This window comes from Saccopteryx leptura, chromosome 2 (assembly GCF_036850995.1).
Source record: "Saccopteryx leptura isolate mSacLep1 chromosome 2, mSacLep1_pri_phased_curated, whole genome shotgun sequence".
In the NCBI taxonomy this organism is placed as follows: Eukaryota; Metazoa; Chordata; class Mammalia; order Chiroptera; family Emballonuridae; genus Saccopteryx; species Saccopteryx leptura.
In genome coordinates this window covers 213,892,647-213,915,252 of record NC_089504.1, presented here as the reverse complement: position 1 = coordinate 213,915,252, position 22,606 = coordinate 213,892,647, and the positions used below count along the sequence as shown (strand labels likewise).

The window sequence follows — 22,606 nt, the reverse complement described above, 5'->3', positions numbered from 1 at the left end:
CGGTGGCACTTGAGGAGCCGCCTGTGAACGTGCCCGCGCTCGTGCTCGCGCCGTGCCGGTGCGGAGCCGCTGGGCCGCGCCCCTGTTCTGTCGCCTCCGCTGCCCGCCGGGCGGATGCTCGTCGCGGGGCTGTGGGGAGCCGACGTAGCCCCGGCCCAGACCCGGCTGTGGGGAGCTTGGCCCCGGCCCCGACCCTGACCCGATCCACCCGGGTTTGAACCGGCCTGGCAGTCGCCGGGCGCGACCCGAGCGAGCGAGCTGGCCATGGCTGACCGCGTGTGCCCGCTGGAGCCGGTGCCGCTGCCCGCTGAGGTGCGGGAGAGCCTGGCTGAGCTGGAGCTGGAGCTGTCGGAAGGTGAGCGGCCCGGCCACGGGGGTCCCGCCCGGCCCTCACCTCGGACCCGGGATCCCCGCCAAGCTTCTCACACCCGGGAGCCCCTACCCCGCCCCTCACCTGGGACGTGCGACCTCTGCCCTGCCCGTCACCAGAGACCCCGAGACCCCCGCCTCACCCGGCTGCACCCCGGGGAGCTCGCCTGGTCCCTCAGACCGGGACCCTTGGACTCCTGGGCCCCGCCCGGCTTCTCGCAGAAGAAGCCCGGACGTTGAGGTGCCCGGCAGTTTGGGTGGGTTGTGTGACTTCAGGCGCGTCAACCGGGACGGGAGTGACCGTTCTGTCTCAGCAGCAGGCGGCGGTCGTCCCAACCCGAGGCCGCACGTTGGGCTTCACGAGCGTGGCTGTACCCAGGCAGGTGCCGCCCACCTGGGTGCAGACGCGTGAGCCCGTCTCCGTTTGTGTGCCTCAGTTTCCTCCCCTGTGGGACCGGATTAAAACAGCACCTCCCTTTCTGGAGGTGCTTACAACAAGATTGTTAGCCCGTTTACCGAATTTTTAAAAACTGATAAAAAGTTTAATAAATGGTTCGTTGCTTGTTCAAAAATAGGCTGGAGTGACTCCGCTTCAGAGGCAGTGGGTGGTGTTACTCATCTGCAGATTATTGCTCCCTAAACCTGTGGGGTTTTTTTTTGTTGTTGTTTTTTACATTGAGAGAGAGTCAGAGAGAGATAGACAGGGACAGAGAGATGAGAAGCATCAATCATTAGTTTTTCGTTGCGTATTGCAACACCTTAATTGTTCATTGATTGCTTTCTCATACGTGCCTTTACCGCGGGCCTTCAGCAGACCGAGTGACCCCTTGCTGGAGCCAGCGACCTTGGGCTCAAGCTGGTGAGCCTTTTGCTTAAAGCAGATGAGCCCTCGCTCAAGCTGGCGACCTCAGGGTCTCGAGCCTGGGTCTTCCGCATCCCAGTCCGACGCTCTATCCACTCTGCTACCACCCTGGTCAGGTCCAAACCTGTGTTTTAATGTTCTGTTTGATGTCATTGCTCAAAGAGAAAGTTCTTGGCGCAGTCTCACGGAAAGCATCTAATGTCTTAACTTTGTTTCTGATCGTTCAGTGCGTTTTAGACTCCATTTTTTCATAAGCTTACTATTGTTACTTTAGGTTTCAGTTTGATATGTTTTGCAGTCGTTGGAGTAGTGAATTTTTACAGCCATCTAAGAATACGCACTGGCTGGTACTAGCTCATTTAATCCTTGCCAACCTTAGGGAGGTAGGCACTGTTGTTATCTTTGTTTTACAGATAGTACAACATCTACTTGCAATTGTTTCGAGTTCAGCATGCAAATTTTTATGAGTTCTGTGATGTGTGGAACTTTTTAAAAATGCAAGTGCAATAAGAAATGGGTGGATGTGAGAATTCTTGGTGATTAGATGCTTTTGGGAAGTTTGAAAAACAAATTAGAAATGGTTCTGACAGGAACCACTGTCTTGAATTTGTTGCAGCTTTTCATACGGTGAAAATCATGTCAATGCAGTTTAGATTTTATGCATTTGAAATATGTTTTTGCAGCTTGTTCCTAATTTCTGCACCCGTGTATTTGTTATTACCGAAATTTCTTATTTTTTCCGTGGTTGTATGTTTGTGTGCTTTCTAGGCATTGACAGTTAGGTAAGATTAGATCCTTTCCTCAAAAAACTTCATCATTTGTGTGACAAAACATGCACAAAGTCCCGGCCAGGGCACGCAGGAGAAGCGCCCATTTGCTTCTCCACCCCTCCGCCGCGCTTTTCTCTCTGTCTCTCTCTTCCCCTCCCGCAGCCAAGGCTCCATTGGAGCAAAGATGGCCCGGGCGCTGGGGATGGCTCTGTGGCCTCTGCCTCAGGCGCTAGAGTGGCTCTGGTCGCAACATGGCGACGCCCAGGATGGGCAGAACATCGCCCCCTGGTGGGCAGAGCATCGCCCCCTGGTGGGCGTGCCGGGTGGATCCTGATCGGGCGCATGCGGGAGTCTGTCTGACTGTCTCTCCCTGTTTCCAGCTTCAGAAGAAAAAAAAAAAAAATGCACAAAGTCAAGCACTCCAATGAAAGAAATGCTTCCTATCTATTGACTCTGTTTACACTATTGTCATTTTAGACCTATATGGAGGATTTATACATAAGTAAAGGATATAAGATTATGTAAAAGGAGCCTGGAAATGTAGCTTAAGCTGAGAAAGGGGGTGAACAATGTGTTAAAGGGAAGGGACAGCAGAGTGTAGCTGAGCCAAGGAGACAGGAGCCCTGGCTTCTATCCCAGCTCTTCAACTGGCCTGACACCTTTTTTCTTGGCCCAAATAGGCCAGTGATTATTTGGGTAGTCAAGCTTGGCCTTGCTCCCAGGGTGCTTCCACACCTTTGATGCTGGCTTCTTCAGTTTGTGTTGTGATTGTTGTTGACATGGGCCTCCCCATTGAACTTAGAGATGCTTTGTGATAAGAACAGAGTCTTAGGCAAATTTTTGGCATTTTCACGTAGTGGCTGATATCTGGTAAATGTTTCTGGATCTCCCCTGAATTCATAACATCTCATAACTTGGGTTTGGTTAACTGTAAAAGGTGAGCACCTGCCTTATTAATGTCCTATAGTTCTTGTGAAGATTCAGTCAAATAGCATATGTGGAAGTGCTTTGAAACTGGTAAGGTTTTATTTATATAATTAAAGGAAGGTATTAATTAATGAAGCAACTGAAGTTACTTTTATTGTCATTTCTTTAATTTGATCAAGTAAAAAGTGGGATTCACTTTGTCCTGTGCTGTACCCTACCCCTGCCCCAATTTGGAGGGTGGGGGATAAACTTTATTTTTTAATTTTTATTTAGAAAGTTATACTTAATGGGGTGTCATTGATCAATAAGAGTACATAGGTTCCAAGTAAACATCTCTATAGCATTTGAACTTTTGTTTGCGTTGTGTGCCCGTCACTCAAAGTCAGATCATTTTCCGTTCCTCTTTACTTCTCTCTCTCAACCCCCTTCCCCTGGTAACCACTTCACTTTTATGTCTATGAGTCTCATTTTTCTATCCCACCTATATGTGAAATCACAGGTCTTAGCTTTTACTGATTTACTTGTTTCATTTAGTATAATACTCCCAAGGTCCATCCATGTTGTCGTAAATGGCAATATGTCATCATTTCTTATGGCTGAGTAGTACTTCATTGTATATATGTACCATATCTTCTTTGGGATTAACTTCTAATTCAGAATAAAGTAATAAAAATAGGATAATTTCACAGTACTCACACTTGTCTTAACGAGATTGCATAAAAGTTAGAGTTGACAGTATGCTAGGCAGGTTGGAGAGAAAAGGAAAGTTAACAGACAAAATGCTGCCTACCTGGAAGCTGGAGGTGAGTGATAGGTACCTGAACAATCTGGAAAATCCTACACTGCTTCCCCTCAATTTGTACACCAACAGTGACTAGTTCAAAGTAGTATGCTCCTGCCTTTATTATAATTCGTATGAGGCCTTGTTCTCCAACATCCTCCCTGGATTTTTGCCATCCACTGTTGCAATTGAAGTTGGCCCTAGGGGGAGGTTCTGGTCTTAGAATGCACTGATTTCTACCCATAGGGCAGGTTTGCTGACTTTTTGTATGAATTCTGAAGACGGTTGTTAGAGTAAAGCACAACTGTTGTGTTGCTCCCTAACTTTCCTGGCTGGTTTACCCTTTTGATTTAGAGGATCTCCTTGAAATTAAGATTAGGATGAAGGGTGGAGCTGCACAGAACCCTGGTCTTCTCAGTCCCCCATCCCAGCTCACCCCCCATGAAAACACTCAGGAGAATTCATACATGTGCCTCTTCAAAGCATATCAGAATGTACCTGGATGAAAATGAGGTTATTAGAAGTATAACCTTAACTTAAAAAAAAAGTTCCTAAACACCGTGCTTTACCTATTATTGTATCAAATTACCTTAGCTATACCACAACTGATTTGCGTACTCTACAGTGTCTTGGGGCTATTGCTTCTGAATTGATTTAAAAACATGGTTAATGGTGTAAGATTTGTTCTTTGTTCTAGTGGTCTGTAGTGGTTTAGAGAGGAAATCCCTACACAATAGGCTACATTTGTCCTACTCTTGTTTCTTTTTTCAGGTTAATAGATCTGTTCCCTAGCTTTAACTGTAGTTTTTATTGCATTCTGATAATACAATATCAGATACCATACAGCCTGGATCTGGATGATGTCAAAGGAAAAGGGGAAAAAGCTCCCTTTGTGGGTGTAGAGGAAAGGACTTCTTTCACAAAGCTTTCCCCCCCCTAATTAAATGTTTTTAACTTCTGAAATTTGTGATATAATTCTTAGTTTTCAGAATGACAGGCTGACATTGCTTTCACTTAAACATGTCCTACCTTGATGAAGCATTAAAAAATAATTTTCTTAAATCTTGACCCTTGAGTACTTATCTGTCAGTTGTCTACATGAGGAAATGAGAAGAGCATTCCTGCCAAACAGGGCCAGGGCCTGTTTGAGGAGCAGTAGGTATGCTGTTTCAAAGTGAACTCTAGTCACTTCTGTTGTGGAATGCCATTTTTACTTGAAAATATGGGTGGCAGACAAACTACAATTATTTATACTTGGGTATTTGGTGGACATTTTCTGGGAAATAGTGGAGAACAACTGTCAGAATTAATGACCAATTACAATATTTGTGCTTCAAGCAAAAGTTAAAAACTTCTATGCTACTATGATCATACATCATCCCAATACTTACAGACTTTTGGATGAGATCAGTAGCAATATTAATGAATGTGAGGTTTTTTTATATTATATAATGACATGTGTCAGCATTTAAAGATCTGCATAATTCTGTGAACCACTATTTTCCAAATGATAAGCAATGTATCATGTTACAAATTCTTGCATGGGTAAAAGATCCATTAAAAAGTTAGAGCAGCCCTGGCCGGTTTGCTCAGTGGTAGAGCGTCGGCCTGGCGTGCAGAAGTCCCGGGTTCGATTGCCGGCCAGGGCACACAGGAGAAGCGCCCATCTGCTTCTCCACCCCTCCCCCTCCCTTCCTCTCTGTCTCTCTCTTCCCCTCCCACAGCCGAGGCTCCACTGGAGCAAAGATGGCCCAGGCGCTGGGGATGGCTCCTTGGCCTCTGCCCCAGGCGCTAGAGTGGCTCTGGTCGCAACAGAGCGACGCCTGGAGGGGCAGAGCATCGCCCCCTGGTGGGCAGAGTGTCGCCCCCTGGTGGGCATGCTGGGTGGATCCCGGTAGGGCGCATGCGGGAGTCTGTCTGTCACTCCCTGTTTCCGGCTTCAGAAAAATACAGAAAAAAGAGAAAAAAAAAGTTAGAGCAATGAATTATAACAGTATGAAAAGTTCATTGCTGTGGTTTTAGAGTCTACCTTGCAGATATTCTTTAAGAAATTACCACTTTAGGCCCTGGCCAGGTAGCTTGTGGCTTGTGGCTTAGTGGATAAAGTGACAACCAAGCGCACCAGAGGTTGTGGGTTTAACATCTGGGTCAAGGGTACATAGGAGAAGCAATCAATAAGTACACAACTAAATGGAACAATTAAGTGAAAACAACCAGTTGATGCCATTCTTGTATTTTCTCTCTCTTTTTGTCCCTATTCCTCAAATCAATGGAAAAATTAAAAAAGAGACTACCCCTTTAAAAAAACAAACTACCACTTACCTAATGTTGATGCTGTATCAAAGAAGCGTATCCATAATGATACAAAGAAGCTACTGAAATACTACTCCCTTTCCAACATATGTTTTGTGAGGCTCAATTTGCTTCGTAAACTTGAACCAAAGCCACGTGTTGCAACAGCTTGAATGCTGAAGCCTATGAGAGAATCGAATTGTCTTCTATGAAGCCAGATATTAAAGAGATTTGTAAAACAGTACCAGTATTCACTAAATGTTTTTGGCTTTGGAAATCTATTATATTTTTATAAAAAAAATACTTCTGTTAACATGTAGGTTTGTTTATTTATTTATTGACAGAGACAGAGAGAGTCAGAGAGAGGGACAGATAGGGACAGACAGGAAGGGAGAGAGATGAGAAGCATTAGTTCTTCGTTATGGCACCTTAGTTGTTCATTGATTGCATTCTCATATGTGCCTTGACCAGGGGGCTGTAGCAGAGTGAATGACCCCTTGCTCAAGCCAGCGACCTTGGGCTTTAAGCCAGCAGCCATAGGGTCAGGTCTGTGATCCCACGCTCAAGCCAGCGACCCCGTGCTCAAGCTGGATGAGCCCATGCTCAAGCCAGCGACCTTGGGGTTTCAAACCTGGGTCCTCTACATCTCAGACCAATGGTCTATCCACTGTGCTACTGCCTGGTTAGGCAATATGTAGGTTTATTATAAAAAAATTTAAGTGAATTAAATATTTTTAAAATGTCAGAGCTTTAATTTTATTATTATTATTATTATTATTATTATTATTATTATACTGGGGAACAAAATTTTTGTTGCATCCACAAAAACACTTGTTCTTACCTAATTCGAGGGTGCTGATCTCAAATCTAACATTAGTTTTTCTCTGTAAGCTATAGATTTTTTGCAATTCAAGATTTTAGGTTTTCCTCTTATTGTAAAATTTTCAACATTTAGTTTAAGATAATGAAGTAGAATGTCTTCTTGGGCATATCTTTGTGAAAATACCATAATTTATATAATGCAGTAAATACACTAATACACTAAAAGATATGATTGCATCAGAATTTGTCTACAATTTTGAAATAGGACATATTAAAACACTTATTTTAATCATAAAACTTGTACAAAACTTATTTAAATTCTATTCAGGCAAAAATTTGCATTTGTAGCTCTTGTGTTTGTGTACTTGTTGAGGACAGTCTCATTTGATGCTCCAGCAATAGTCTTCTCATCACTAACAGCTCCAAGATTTTCGGGGAACTTATCAAGGTGACTGTTCAGGAAGGGAATCTTAATGCTCATGTTACATCCAATGTCGTGGAAAGCCAACAGCGTCCTTTGAACCAGAAGTTCATAGTTTTCTGCTTTTTTGTTGCCAAGGAAGTTCTTTGTAACAGCCACAAAAGACTGCCATGCTGCTTTCTCCTCCTTATTCATCTTCCTGGCAAATTCTTCATCACGTATGAGGGTTCGAATTTGAGGTCCATCGAATACACCTGCATTTATCTTCTTGAAAGACAAGGCAGGAAAAGCAGAAATAATATGTTGAAAGCATTCACTTTCTCTATTCAAAGCCTGAACGAACTGCTTCATTAAGCCAAGTTTGATGTGAAGTGGGGGGAAAATGATCCTGTCTCGATTAACTACAGGTTCATTCACAATATTTTGCATCCCTACATCCAGAGCTTCACGTTTCAGCCACTCCTTCTGTGTCCAGTGTTTCTCCTGAGCTTGGCTGTCCCACAAACACAGAAAGCAAGGATACTTCATGAAACCTCTCTTTTGTCCTAGCAGGAAATTTACCATTTTAAGATCCACACAAATGGTCCAGTTATGCTCCTCATACTTCAGAAAGTCGAGGACAATTTTTATGTCATTATAATCTTCTCACAGATGAGTTGAATAGCCAGTTGGAACCGCTGCATAAACATTATCGTTGTGTAGGAGAACACATTTCAGACTCTCTTTAGAGCTGTCAAGAAACAGTCGCCATTCTGATGGACTGTAAGTGGTAATACCTAGCTGGCTGAGAAGACTACTGATATCATGACAGTAAACAAAGTGTCTTCGGAAAAAATGTCCACAAAAATTTGTTTACGCTTCCTGAAATGGGATACTTTAGCTGACCGTGAAGTACATTCTTTTCTTGAAGCCTGGAGGCTAACAACTCAGCTTCTTTCTTTGATAGGCCCAAATCTCTTACTAAGTCATTCAATTCGGATTGGCTAAACTGCTGAGGGGTTAATGACTGCTTGGAATCAGAAGAAGACCCTTTAGATTCTACAACCATTTCCTCATGCATCTTATCAAAATACACTTGAACACCATGTTCACTTCCTTCATCCTTAGAAGAAATAAAACCATTGAAAACGAGCCGGGAGTGTCTCAGAATGTGGATAGGTCGTATTGCTGAAGGAATATTCCGATATGTGGTCATATGCTGTTTTTTCTTGCCGATGCTCTTTGTACGGATCAGACTGAAATAACAGTCACTGCTGTGGTCCTTAGGTTCACGCCAAACCATGGGAATACCAAAAGGCATTCCTTTGTGTTTTTCTTTTGTCCAGTCACAAAGCATTTCCTCACAATTATGACACACAATATGAGGAGCCCAATTCTTGTCTTGATCGCCAAGGGGAACTTGAAAATAGGCAATATATGCACGTGTCACAAATGATGAAATACTGCACCTTTGACGTTGAAGTGTGTAACAGCCACATATAGAACAATGTGTCAGGACTATTCTTATATTTATGCCTACTCGAAGAAGCCATGATTCAATCTTAAAACAAAATAAGAGGGTGTTTTTATCAGATAATAATCTTTTACATTTAAAAACAACTACAATTATGTAAAAGTGATGTTTGTAAAACATTAATTGCCTTGTGGTTATGTTTAGTCCAAGAGTCGTTGCCCTTTAACTCTAATTTTTTTTTTCAGTTAGCTATTTTTTTTTTCTTTCTTTTTTTTTTTGTATTTTTCTGAAGCTGGAAATGGGGAGAGACAGAAAGACTCCCGCATGCGCCGACTGGGATCCACCCAGCACGCCCACCAGGGGGCGATGCTCTGCCCACCGGGGGCGATGCTCTGCCCCTCCACAGTGTCGCTCTGTTGCGACCAGAGCCACTCTAGCGCCTGGGGCAGAGGCCAAGGAGCCATCCCCAGCGCCCGGGCCATCTTTGCTCCAATGGAGCCTCGGCTGCGGGAGGGGAAGAGAGAGACAGAGAGGAAGGAGAGGGGGAGGGGTGGAGAAGCAGATGGGCGCTTCTCCTGTGTGCCCTGGCCGGGAATCGAACCCAGGACTTCTGCACGCCAGGCCGACGCTCTACCACTGAGCCAACCGGGCAGGGCCTCCTTTAACTCTAATTTAAAAACCAATGCATGCCATTAACTGTAACAAGAAGAAATTAAAATTGCATAAAAAATAGAGCATGCACCAAAAAATGGATTTCAGATTTGAAATCAGCGATGCAGAAATATATAGAAACAGTTCTAAAACCTCATGCAACAGAAAATGAAAAAAAATTTTTTTTATTTTTTTCCCCAGTGTTATTTATTCAGTGTGAAGAGGGGAGGCAGAGACAGACTCTTGCGTGTGCCCTGACTGGGATCCATCTGGCAAGCCCACTAGGGGATGATGCTCTGCGCATCTGGGGCTGCTCCCTTCCTCAGCAGTGGAGTTCTTTTTAGCTCCTGAGGCTGAGGCCCTGGAACAGGGGTCGGGAACCTTTTTGCCTGAGAGAGCCATGAATGCCACATATTTTAAAATGTAATTCTGTGAGAGCCATACAATGACCCGTGTACGTTATGCATTATCCAATAAAAATTTGGTGTTGTTCCAGAAGACAGCTGTGATTGGCTCAAGCTACCTGCGGTAGGAAATGAATGGATTGTAATACATGATAATGTTTTATATATATATTTTTTAAATAAATAAATTTTTATTAATTTTAATGGGGTGACATCAATAAACCAGGGTACATATATTCAAAGAAAACATGTCCAGGTTATCTTGTCATTCAATTATGTTGCATACCCATCACCCAAAGTCAGATTGTCCTCCCTCACCCTCTATCTACTTTTCTTGGTGCCTCTCCCCCTCCCCCTCTCTCTCCTTCCCTCCCCCCACCCCCCGTAACCACCACACTCTTGTCCATGTCTCTTAGTCTCATTTTTGTGTCCCACCAATGTGTGGAATCATGCAGTTCTTGGTCTTTTCTGATTTACTTATTTCACTCCGTATAATGTTATCAAGATCCCACCATTTTGTTGTAAATGATCCGATGTCATCATTTCTTATGGCTGAATAGTATACCATGGTGTATATGTGCCACATCTTCTTTATCCAGTCTTCTATTTTTTTTTACAGTGATTAAAACCTTTAAGCAAACTCTTGGCTAATACAGCAAGAATCCATAAAAGAGTAGTGTCCTTAACATGTTCACCAAGTCCAAGTTGGCACCATCACCATGCCAAATCCTTGAAAGATACAACCAAACCCCAGTTCAGTCTGTTAGGAGCTGTCACAAGGAGCAGGAGTCCAGGAAAAGTTCACATCCAGGAAAAGTCCGCATGGCACTGGAATTGTCACAATTTTATACTTTGCAGCTCAAGTCCAAGTCCCAGTGACCGCTGCCTCTAGCTGGTAATGATTCAGCTAGACTGGAAAAGCCATCTGCAGCATGTGTGGAGATGGAGCTTCTGTTCTCCTCTGCCCAGAGAGATGAGACCAGGGTGCTTTTCCCTGGAGCTCTGCGACTGTGGCGTGGTAAAGAGAACCTTGGGATACACTAAGCTGGGTGGCAAAAGTAGATTCATAATAGAAGTTGGCAAAAGGGGGAAAGAGAGCTCTAAATTAGGAGTAGGTCCCAGCCTGAAATATGAGTGGAACATTGAGGTAGGAGGAATAAAGGAAACACTGTATATTAAACAAAGCAGCAGAAAATAGGACTATCAACACCCACAACAGAGATCTTTGAGGGAAGAATAAAAAACCTGACTATTCAGGCAAGACATAGTTAAGTGGTCATTGTGCAAATGAGATGAGTTTACCTGCTTCTTGGAAGAAATATCCTAGGCTCGTCCACAGTGTCGTAGATGGGGCCGACGGCCCTGGGCACCTTCAGCCTTCAGTGGCAAACCCCAGCATTCTGGGCAAGGTTAGGTCATAGGTGGCTGGAGCAGGGCTGGAAGAGACTGAACCCTCCCGTAGAGGAGCGAGGGGGAAGCCTACCTTCCAGTGTCCCTGTTTCCTCACAGCAGAGGCATGTAAGCCTGGCAGGCTTTAGCTCAATGACCTTCCTTTCCACTATTGAAGCAGGACCCAGATGGCATTCTATGAGACCCCTTTGGGGCTTTGAAGCCTTTAAAGGCGTATCCTAAAAGCTGGTAGTTCACCTGATCTCTATTGGGCTTTTTCTGCCTCTTGGTATCCTAAAAGCCATGCTCAGAAGATCTCGCTGAGGGGTTTGAGGATCCCCATCCGCCTATATAAATCTTTTCCATATATCTGGGGTTATTTGGAAAAAGACAAAACAGTGTCATTAGCTGGACCAAATAAAAGAAGGTAGAAGTTTTCAGGAGAAAAAGATTCGGCGTCTCCTGTTCATCACCATTCAAAAGAAATTTAGAATTTTTTAAGTAAAAAGCATGATATGGTAGACCCGTAGGAGTTCCAGGATATGACTCCTCCCTTTTAAATTTTGTTTAAATTGACCTGAAAATATTTGCTGGGTACACTTGAATAATACCTTGACTTTAACGATTGTAAGAAATACACATAATTCGAAAGGTTTGACAAAATACAGTAAATGCTTTTGCTCCATATGCAGGAGCATTGTCAGTTTAACCAGTTTAGGAAATCCAATAATAGAACAACGCATACAGACAATGAGCTATAACATGCTTAGCAGTCTCTCCTGTTTTGACAGAGGTTACTATAAATCTGGAATATGTATCCACTGTAACGTGGTCATAGGACTGTTTGCCAAATGGAGGTATATAAGTAACATCCATTTGCCAAAGTTGTCCTGGTAGGGGTCCTTGAGGGTTAACTCCAAATGAAGGGACAGATTGTAGTATAGGACCCCTTGGACAGGATTTCCCAATCTGCCATGCTGCTTCCCGAGAAAGTTGAAAAGTTACACAGGGCTGCAGTGTTCAGTATGAGACTGAATTGCTCGATCGGTCCTGGTTGCTCCAAATAATTTTCTTTTGGGTAGCTTGATCAACAAGGGCATTCCCTTGTGCTAAAGCTCCAGGGAGCATGGAATGAGCTCAAGTATGTCCTATAAAACATGGAGCTCTATGTTGACATACAAGTCTTTGAAGAAGGAGGAACTGCTGAAATAGTTCATCAGCATTTGTCCCTGAGACAGCAGTCTTTATAGTGGAAACACCATAAGTAAATATTTGCTGTCTGTATATAGATTAAAGGCAGAATATGGCAAATGCTGAAAAACCATGATACTGGCATATAATTCTAGTCTTTGAGCTGATTTTAAGTTGACAGTTTTAATATAAAGTTGTCCATTGATTTGCAAGAGCAATTTGCCATTTAGTGGAAGTTTCCCAGAGCCATTGTTGTTGATCCTTTGAAAAAAGGAACAACAATAATTTTGAGGCTCTAAACCTATAAGCTGTAAGGGTCGCCCTATGCCCCTTGATAATCCAGGAGGCAACAAGATCAAAATATGGAAGTGTATTCCATGGGCTATTAGATGGTTCAATGTGCCCAAGCTGTAGCTGCTCTTGTACCAATTGAGCAGCTGCCCTAAGTTTCTCCTGAGAAAGGGGCCATTGGTCTACCCATACAGGATTATCTGATTTCCAAGTAATTGGGTTTGCACAATGCATTATTGAGGTAGCAGGAGCTACCAAGGCCCATATGCTAAATTTTGATATCCTAATCCACACCTTTTGGTATTTGGTGCCACTTCTATGAGAGTGAGAATTCCTCGCTGTTCTTTCCCTAGTCCCTTGGTGAGCAAAAATCACCGATCAAACATCTGAGTACTGACTAAACCATTAGGACTGACTAGCAATGCTTCCATATTTTTCAAAACATCTCTACCCCACAAATTAACTGGCCATCCAGGGAGCACATAAGACTTAAAAAATCCAGAATGACCTTCTTAATCTTCCCAATGTAGAAAACTAGAACTTTGTTGAGGGGATTTACTCTGCCCTATACCTTGTAATTCTGTGGCTGCTGCATGAGTGGGCCAGGAAGGAGGCCAATGTAACTTAGCAATAACAGATACATCAGCTCCAGTATCTAAAAGTCCTTTAAATTTATGCTTATGTATTGTTAGTTTCATTTCAGGGTTTTCCTGACCTATTTTTTTAAATCCAATTGGCAAAATCAGAGGAGCCAAATCACTAATTTCCTTGGGGCCCCTTTTGCAGGATGTGGCCTGAGAAGCAGAATTAGTATCCTTATACTGTTCTTCTAACTGCCTGAATTAGCCGTGAGACAAATTCTTTTTATTTTTGATTAATTTTAATGGGGTGACATTGATAAAATTGTCTTCCATCACCTTCTAACTGGTTTTCTTCGTGCTCCTCCCCTCCCCTGACCCCCTCCCTCTTCTCCCCCACACCCTGTAACCCCAACACTGTTGTCTATGTCTCTGAGTCTCATTTTTATGTCCCACCTATGTATGGAATCATATAGTTCTTAGTTTTTTCTGATTTACTTATTTCGCTCAGTATAATGTATCAAGGTCCGTCCATGTTGTTGTAAAAGATCCGATGTCATCGTTTCTTATGGCTGAGTAGTATTCCATAGTATATATGTACCAAAGCTTTTTAATCCACTCGTCCTCTGAAGGACACTTGGGCTGTTTCCAGATCTTCGCTATCGTGAACAATGCTGCCATAAACATGGGGATGCATTTCTTCTTTTCAAACAGTGGTATGGTGTTCTTGGGGTATATTCCTAAAAGTGGGATAGCTGGGTCAAAAGGCAGTTCGATTTTTAATTTTTTGAGGAATCTCCATACTGTTTTCCACAGTGGCTGCACCAGTCTGCATTCCCACCAGCAGTGCAAGGAGGGTTCCCTTTTCTCCACATCCTCGCCAGCACTTATTCTGTGTTGTTTTGTTGATGAGCGCCATTCTGGCTGGTGTTGAGATGATATCTCATTGTGGTTTTAATTTGCATTTCTTTAATGATTAGTGATGTTGAGCATTTTTTCATATGCCTATTGGCCATCTGTATGTCCTCTTTGGAGAAGTGTCTATTCATTTCTTTTGCCCATTTTTGGATTCGATTGTTTGTCTTCCTGGTATTGAGTTTTACAAGTTCTTTATAAATTTTGGTTATTAATCCCTTATCAGACGTATTGTCAAATATATTCACCCATTGTGTAGTTTGTCTTCTTATTCTGTTCTTATAGTCTTTAGGTGTGCAAAAGCTTTTTAGTTTGGTAAAGTCCCATTTGTTTATACTGTCTTTTATTTCACTTGCCCGTGGAGATAAATTGGCAAATATATTGCTGTGAGAGATGTCAGAGAGCTTACTGCCTATGTTTTCTTCTAAGATACTTATGGTTTCCTGGCTTACATTTAAGTCTTTTATCCATTTTGAGTTTATTTTTGTGAATGGTGTAAGTTGGTGGTCTAATCATTTTTTTGCAGGTAGCTGTCCAATTTTCCCAACACCATTTGTTGAAGAGGCTGTCTTTACTCCTGTGTATGCTCTTACCTCCTTTGTCAAATATTAGTTGTCCATAAAGGTGTGGGTTTATTTCTGGGTTCTCAGTTCTGTTCCATTGATCTATCTGCCTGTTCTTATGCCAGTACCATGCTGTTTTGAGTACAATGGCCTTATAATATAACTTGACATCCGGAAGTGTGATACCTCCCACTTTATTCTTCCTTTTCAAGATTGCTGTGGCTATTCATGTTCTCTTTTGGTTCCATATAAATTTTTGGAATATGTGTTCTATATCTTTGAAGTAAGTCATTGGCATTTTAATTGGTATTGCATTGAATTTATAAATTGCTTTGGGTAATATAGGCATTTTAATGATGTTTATTCTTCCTAATCATGAGCATGGTATATGCCTCCACTTGTTTGTATCTCCTCTGATTTCTTTTATCAATGTTTTCTAATTTTCTGAGTATAATTCTTTAATCTCCCTGGTTAAATTTATTCCAAGGTACTTTATTTTTTTGGTTGCACTGGTAAAGGGGATTGATTCCTTAATTTCTCTTTCTGACAATTTATTGTTAGTGTATAAAAATGCCTCTGATTTCTGAGTATTGATTTTATATCCTGCCACCTTGCTGAATTCATTTATCAGGTCTAGTAGTTTTTTGACTGTGACTTTAGGGTTTTCTATATACAATATCATATCATCTGCAAATAATGATAGTTTTACTTTTTCTTTTCCAATTTGTATGCCTTTTATTTCTTTTTCTTATCTGATTGCTGTGGCTAGGACTTCTAGAACTATGTTGAAGAAGAGTGGTGAAAGGGGGCACCCCTGCCTTGTTCCTGATCTTAAGGGGATTGCTTTTAATTTTTGCCCATTGAGTATGATGTTGGCTGTGGGTTTGTCATAGATGGCCTTTATCATGTTGAGGCATGTTCCCTGTATTTCCACTTTGCTGAGAGTTTTGATCATGAATGGGTGCTGGATTTTATCAAATGCTTTTTCTGCATCTATTGAAATTATCATGTGGTTTTTCTCCTTCCTTTTGTTTATGTGATGAATCACATTGATTGATTTGCGAATATTGTACCAGTCTTGCCTCCCAAGAATAAATCCCAATCATGGTGTATGATTTTTTTCATATATTGCTGGATCCGGTTTGCTAATATTTTGTTGAGGATTTTTGCATCTAAATTCATCAGGGATATTGGCCTATAATTTTCTTTCTTTGTGTTGTCTTTGCCTGGTTTTGGAATCAGAATTATGCTCGCCTCATAAAAGGAGCTTGGAAGTCTTCCTTCCTCTTGAATTTTTTGAAATAGCTTGAGAAGGATAGGAGTTAGTTCTTCTTTGAATATTTGGTAGAATTCACTTATGAAGCCATCAGGCCCAGGAGTTTTCTTTTTTTGGTTTTTTTTTGATAACTGTTTCAATCTCATTTGTTGTAATTGGTCTGTTTAGGTTTTCTGATTCTTCCAGATTAATTTTTGGAAGATTATATGTTTCAAGAAATTTGTCCATTTCATCTAAGTTTTCTAGTTTTTTGGCGTACAGTTCTTCATAGTATTTTCTTACAATATTTTGTATTTCTGTCGTGTTAGTTGTTATTTCTTCACTCTCATTTCTAATTTTATTTGAGTCTTGTCTCTTTTTTTCTTGGTGAGTCTGGTTAAAGGGTCATCGATCTTGTTTACCTTTTCAAAGTACCGTCTCCTGATTTCATTGATCCTCTGTATTGTTTCTTTAGCCTCTATGTCATTTATTTCTGCTCTGATCTTTATTATTTCCTTCCTTCTACTAGCTCTGAGCTTTCCTTGCTGTTCTTTTTCTATTTCTTTTAGCTTGTAGGGTCAAGTTGTTTATTTGAGCTTTTTCTAGCTTCTTGAGGTATGCCTGTAATGCTATGAACTTTCCTCTCAGGACTGCTTTTGCTGTGTTCCATATATTTTGAGTTGATGTATGCTCATTATTGTTTGTTTCTAGGAATTTTTTAATTTCTTCTTTGATCTCATTGTTTACCCATTTGTTATTTAATAACATGCTATTTAGTTTCCAAGTGTTTGAGTATTTTTCAGTTTTTCTGTTGTGGTTGATTTCTAGTTTCATGCCATTGTGATCAGAGAAAGTGCTTGATATGATTTACATCTTCTTAAATTTGTTGAGACTGCTTTTGTGCCCTAACATGTGGTCTATTCTAGAGAATGTACCATGAGCGCTTGAAAAGAATGTATATTCTGCTGCTTTAGGGTGAAAGGTTCTGAAGATATCTAGTAAATCGAGTTGATCTAATGTGTACTTTAAGTCTGCTGTTTCTTTGTTAATTTTCTTTCTTGAGGATCTATCTAATGATGTTAATGGGGTATTGAAATCTACTATTATAGTATTGCTGTTGATCTCGCCCTTTAAATCCATCAAAATCTGCTTTATATATGTAGGTACTCCTATATTCGGTGCGTAGATATTTATAACGGTTATATCTTCCTGTTGGATTGCTCCCTTCATCATTATGTAGTGACCTTCTTTATCTCTAACTATAGTCTTTGTTTTAAAGTCCATTTTGTCTGATATATGTATTGCTACCCCAGCTTTTTTTTCATTTCCATTTGCGTGAAATATTTTTTTTTCCATTCTTTTATCTTAAGTCTATGTGCATCTTTTGATTTAAGGTGTGTCTCTTGTACACAGTATATGTATTGGTCCTGTTTTCTTATCCACGCAGCTACCCTATGTCTTTTGATCGGATCATTTAATCCATTTACATTTAAGGTTATTATTGATATGTAATTGTTTATTGCCATTTTATTCTTTAAAACTGTATTCCTCTTTTGTTATATTCTTTTTCTCCTTTGATCTGTTTGCAACAGGTCCCTTAGCATTTCTTGCAGCATTGGTTTGGTTGTAGTGAATTCCTTGTGTGTTTTTTTTTTTTTTTTTTTTTTTGTCTGGAAAGCTTTTTATTTCTCCTTCAATTTTAAATGATAGCCTTGCTAGATAAAGTAGTCTTGGTTGTAGGCTCTTGTTCTGCATTACTTTGAATATTTCTTGCCATTCCCTTCTGGCCTCAAATGTTTCTGTTGAGAAGTCAGAAGTCATCCTTATGGGGGCTCCTTTGTAGGTGATAGTCTTTTTTTCTCTAGCAGCTTTTTATTTTATTTTATTTTATTTTTAAAGATTTTATTTATTCATTTTTCAGAGAGAGAGGAGAGAGAATGGAGAGAGAGAAGGGGGAGGAGCAGGAAGCATCAATTCCCATATGTGCCTTGACCAGGCAAGCCCAGGGTTTCCAACTGGTAACCTCAGCATTTCAGGTCAATGCTTTATCCACTGCGCCACCACAGGTCAGGCTCTAGCAGCTTTTAATATTTTCTCTTTATCACTTAGCTTTGGTATTTTAATTATGATGTGTCTTAGTGTAGATTTCTTTGGGTTTCTCCTTAATGGAGTTCTCTGTGCTTCCTGAACATGTGAGGTGTTTTCCTGCCTTAATTGAGGGAAGTTTTCAGCTATGATATGCTTGAACAAAGTCTCTATTCCTTGTTCTTTCTCTTCTTCTTCAGGAACCCCTATGATGCGGATGTTATTTCTCTTCATGTTGTCACAGAGCTCTCTTAGAGTTTCCTCAGACTTTTTGAGTCTCTTTTCTTTTTTCTGCTCTGCTTCCATGCCTTTATTTATCGTGTCCTTTAACTTGCTGATTCGACTCTCCACTTCATCCATCCTGCTTTTAATTCCTTCCATTGTGTTCTTTATTTCAGATATTGTATTTGTCATTTCTGACTGATTGTTTTTTATTATTTCAATGTCCTTTTTTATATTTGCTATCTCTTTATTTAGGTTTTCATAATGACCATCTATTGGTGTTCTAATATCTTTGAGCCTCCTAACAATTGTTATTTTAAACTCTGCATCTGGTAATTTGGTTATATCTGATTCATTTAGGTCCTTTTCTGGGGATTTCTCTTGGTTCATTTGTGTTGCATTTCTCTGCCTTTGCATTTTCTCTGTGTAAAGGAAGGTTTTGGCCACTGGAGTCCACTGGGTATGGCCTCTGTTCCCTAGGTATGGTCTGTCTGCAGGCCCCCCACCCCCTCTTCTGTTGCTACCTAGGGCTTTTGGGTTTGGGCGTTGCCGGTGCCTGCCCACTGGGGCTGTTGCTGTGGTTTCCACCTCTCCTTCACAGGAGTGGCTGTGATCACTTGCTCGGGCACACAAGCCTTGGTTGCCTTGGCCTTTGCCCTGCCCTGGTGGGTGACATTATGCTCGGCCCTGAGGTCAGTGGTGAGCACTTTTGCTCAGCTGTGGGTCTCTGCCTGTTTCTGGGCTTTCACCCCGCCCTTGTAGGAGGAGCCCACTCGTGGAATGGCTGCTAGCCTTGGCTCTACCAGCTGGACAGGACTGCGTGCCCATACTCAGCTCAGTAGTGGTAGTCCACCTGTTCTGGGCTTTTGGCTCCACCCCCGCCGGAGGAGCCGACTCTCAAGTCAGGCCACAAACCTTGGTTCCATGGGCGGGACAAGGCTGTGCTCCTGCACCCTTGCTCAAGGGCTGGTCTCCACCTCTTCTGGGGTTCCTGCTCTTCTCCCGCAGGCTGGATTACAGGCTGCTGGCAGCTGGGCTTGACCACTTTTGCACGCCCACTCCTCCCCAGCCAGGCAAGACTGAGCTCACACGTGAGCCCAGTGGCGGCCAGCAGGCTTCCGCCCCTGCCGTCAGAACTGCGCCTCCACCTCCCGCCGCCGCCACCCGCCCTCTGGTGAGCCCTCAGCCGTGTAGGGTGCGGGCGCTGCCGCTCAGACCCTAATACTCACTACTGTAGACCCGAAAGCTCCCTCCTTCTAAGCAACTCTGCTCTGAGTGCTGCGAGAGAGCTTGTTTGGCTGGTGTCCTGCTTCCCTTTGCTGGTATTGCTGTTTCCAAGGGAAATATTCACTTCCGATTTGGGGAGTGACTCGACCCAGGGGTTAGGGTGGCTGTCTCTCAAAATGTTTCTCCCTGTGCCTCCTAGATTATACTCTCTTCCTGCTACTCCAGTCCTCTCCTCTCTCCCCGTTCCTCAGAGCCCCGGGTGAGTGGTTGTGAGAGAGGTATTCTGCGTGGTCCCTTTAAGAAGAATCCTGGGTCTGAGAAATCAGACTCTTTCTCACAAACAGTATCCTGTCTTATTTCCAGCTAAATACTGTCCTTACGCCTCTTCTGGGCTCTGGGGCTGCAGGCTGGGGCTTTGTTCCTGGGATTCAGGACCCTCCCCTCTCTGCTAAACTCACTTCCCGCCACTCGAGTCTCTTCTGGCTGCCGTTAGCTCTGGGGAGCTGGGCAGCCCTCTCCGCATTTCCACTTTTCCTACCAGTCTCGGTGTGGCTTGGTTGAAGAGTCTTCTTAGTTTAGTCCAAAGTTGGTTTTTCCAGATGATAGTTCTTAAAATTAGTTTGTAATCTACTTTGGTTTTTGGAGGTAAATGTTGGTTCGTCCTCCTACTCCAGCGCCATCTTGTCTTTTTTATGTTTTATATTTTTAATATTATTTTTTATTAAAGATTTGTCTGTGAACCAGATGCAGTTGTCAAAAGAGCCACATCTGGCTCGCGAGCCGTAGGTTCCTGACCTCTGCCCTGGAGCCATCCTCAAAGCCTGGGGCCAACTTGCTCCAATCAAGCCATAGCTACAGGAGGGAAAGAGAGAGAGAGAGAGAGAGAAGTGAGAAGGGGAGAGGTGGAGGAGCAGATGGGCGCTTCTCCTGTGTACCTTGACTGGGAATCGAACCCTGAATATATACACACCAGGCCAAAGCTCTACACTGAGCAAACTGGCCAGGGGCCACAGCTGTAATTGCTAATGTGGTAAACATTGATAGACATTACCCACTCAAAGAAAAGCTCTTTGGGATCCTTAATAAATTGTAAGATAATGAAGGGTCCCTGAGCACAAAGCCTTTGAGAACTGTGTTAAACAATGACCTTTGCAGCTAAAAGCTCTTCTGAAAGAAAGGGTTTATTCAGCAACTTGGTGGCCAGAAAAAGAACCAGGTCCTTGGGCATGCAGTCTTAACTACTAGCAGCACGGTTAGGATGGGGAAGACAAGCATGTTCCCTGTCTTGGGGTTGACGGGGCTCTTTTATTTTTTAATTATTTATTTATTTTTAAAATTTTCTGAAGTTAAAAGAGGGGAGGCAGTCAGTCTACTGCATGCGCTTGACCGGAATCCACTTGGCATGCCCACCAGGGGGTGATGCTCTGCCCATCTGGGATGTTGCTCCATTGTTGCGGGAGCCATTCTAGCACCTGAGGAGGAGGCCATGGGGCCATCCTCAGTGCCCGGGCCAACTTTGCTCTAATGGAGCCTTGGCTGTGGGAGGGGAAGAGAGAGACAGAGAGGAAGGAGAGGAGGAAGTGTGGAGAAGCAGATGGGCACTTCTCCTGTGTGCCCTGACCCAAAATCGAATCTGAGACTTCCGCACGCTGGGCCCTGATGCTCTACCGCTGAGCCAACTGGCCAGGGCCTGAAGGAGCTCTTTTATACAGTGAAGTTGGGGGAGAATGATGGATGTTGTTTTGAAAGAATTTACATTGGCTATAAAGTGGGTGAGAGAATGTAAAGTGGGACTAGTTTTGGGATAGATGCGTATTTCTGAAGGAAGTGTTTGCTTATTTGTATTGGCTGAGGGCGATAGCCAGGAAAGTTCATGTGTAAAGGTAGTCAGCTATTTGGCTATTCTCTCTAGATCAGCGGTTCTCAACATGTGGTCTCGACCCACAGGTTGAGAACCTCTGCTCTAGATAATGGCAGAAATAACCACCTGGAAGTTAATTCAGAGTTTCAACATACATTCAGGGACACAAGCATCTTTTGTTTCCAACTGATGAATCTCTTTAGTCTCTTCCTCCCACCTTCTGCTTGCTATAATTTAGGACATCTCAGATTTTTCTTCTTGTCAACTGCTAGTCCATGCAACTCTAGCAGAACTTTCTTTAAACTTTTGTAACACATTTTTTAGCTGTTGCTGGTCTAATAAGAATTTCTGTTTACATATGTAAGGATAATCAGATGTTTCAATTAATAAAACATGTTTGGAATCATTAAAATTTATGCTTATTGTCCCACGTTAGCAAAATCCATTATTCATGATTCAAGAATATTCCTTTTAGAATATTTTCTTTGCATAGTAAATCGTTCAAGTGTAATTGTCACTTTACAAAATTTTGATTTATAGGTTTTTAAAAGAAGCAATACTGTAATTTCAATTTTAGTACACTAACACCTTGTATACCGTTTATTGCCACCAATTCTGAACCTGTTGAATTTCTGCTTTTGTTCTAAGACTTAAATTTAAACTTCACTTTATCTTGGAAGCTCTGCCTTTCACTAAGAACACCCCACTCTCCAGAGTTAGGTTGCTGTTCTGTGTCCCTTTAGCACTCTTTGCATCATTCTTGTAGCATATATCACAGCATTGTATCGATTTGTCTAATTTTTACCACTTCCAGGAAGTATTTTAAGAAGGTTTTGCTCTATTCCTCTTTATACAGCCTTAGTACATGGCACATTTTAGGCATTTTAATGAATGTTTGTTGAATTAATAAAAATAAAAATTACAGGCCCTGGCCGGTTGGCTTAGCGGTAGAGCGTCGGCCTGGCGTGCGGGGGACCCGGGTTCGATTCCCGGCCAGGGCACATAGGAGAAGCTCCCATTTGCTTCTCCACCCACCCCCCTTCCTTCCTCTCTGTCTCTCTCTTTCCCTCCCACAGCCAAGGCTCCATTGGAGCAAAGATGGCCCGGGCGCTGGGGATGGCTCCTTGGCCTCTGCCCCAGGCGCTAGAGTGGCTCTGGTCCCGGCAGAGCGATGCCCGGAGGGGCAGAGCATCGCCCCCTGGTGGGCAGAGCGTCGCCCCTGGTGGGCGTGCTGGGTGGATCCCGGTTGGGCGCATGCGGGAATCTGTCTGACTGTC

The 22,606-nt window shown here is 42.6% G+C and overlaps 1 protein-coding gene across 5 annotated transcripts in view; it reads left to right on the top strand.

The window, feature by feature from the left end:
- DIP2A (disco interacting protein 2 homolog A) overlaps positions 1–22,606 on the top strand; it is a 133,434-nt gene continuing 110,828 nt past the window's right edge. For all 5 annotated transcript variants that reach the window (XM_066369955.1, XM_066369954.1, XM_066369953.1 and 2 more), the window contains exon 1: positions 1–355. In XM_066369955.1, coding sequence (XP_066226052.1) covers positions 265–355 — 91 coding nt within the window. In that variant the 5' untranslated portion in view covers positions 1–264. The remainder of the gene's footprint in view (positions 356–22,606) is intronic.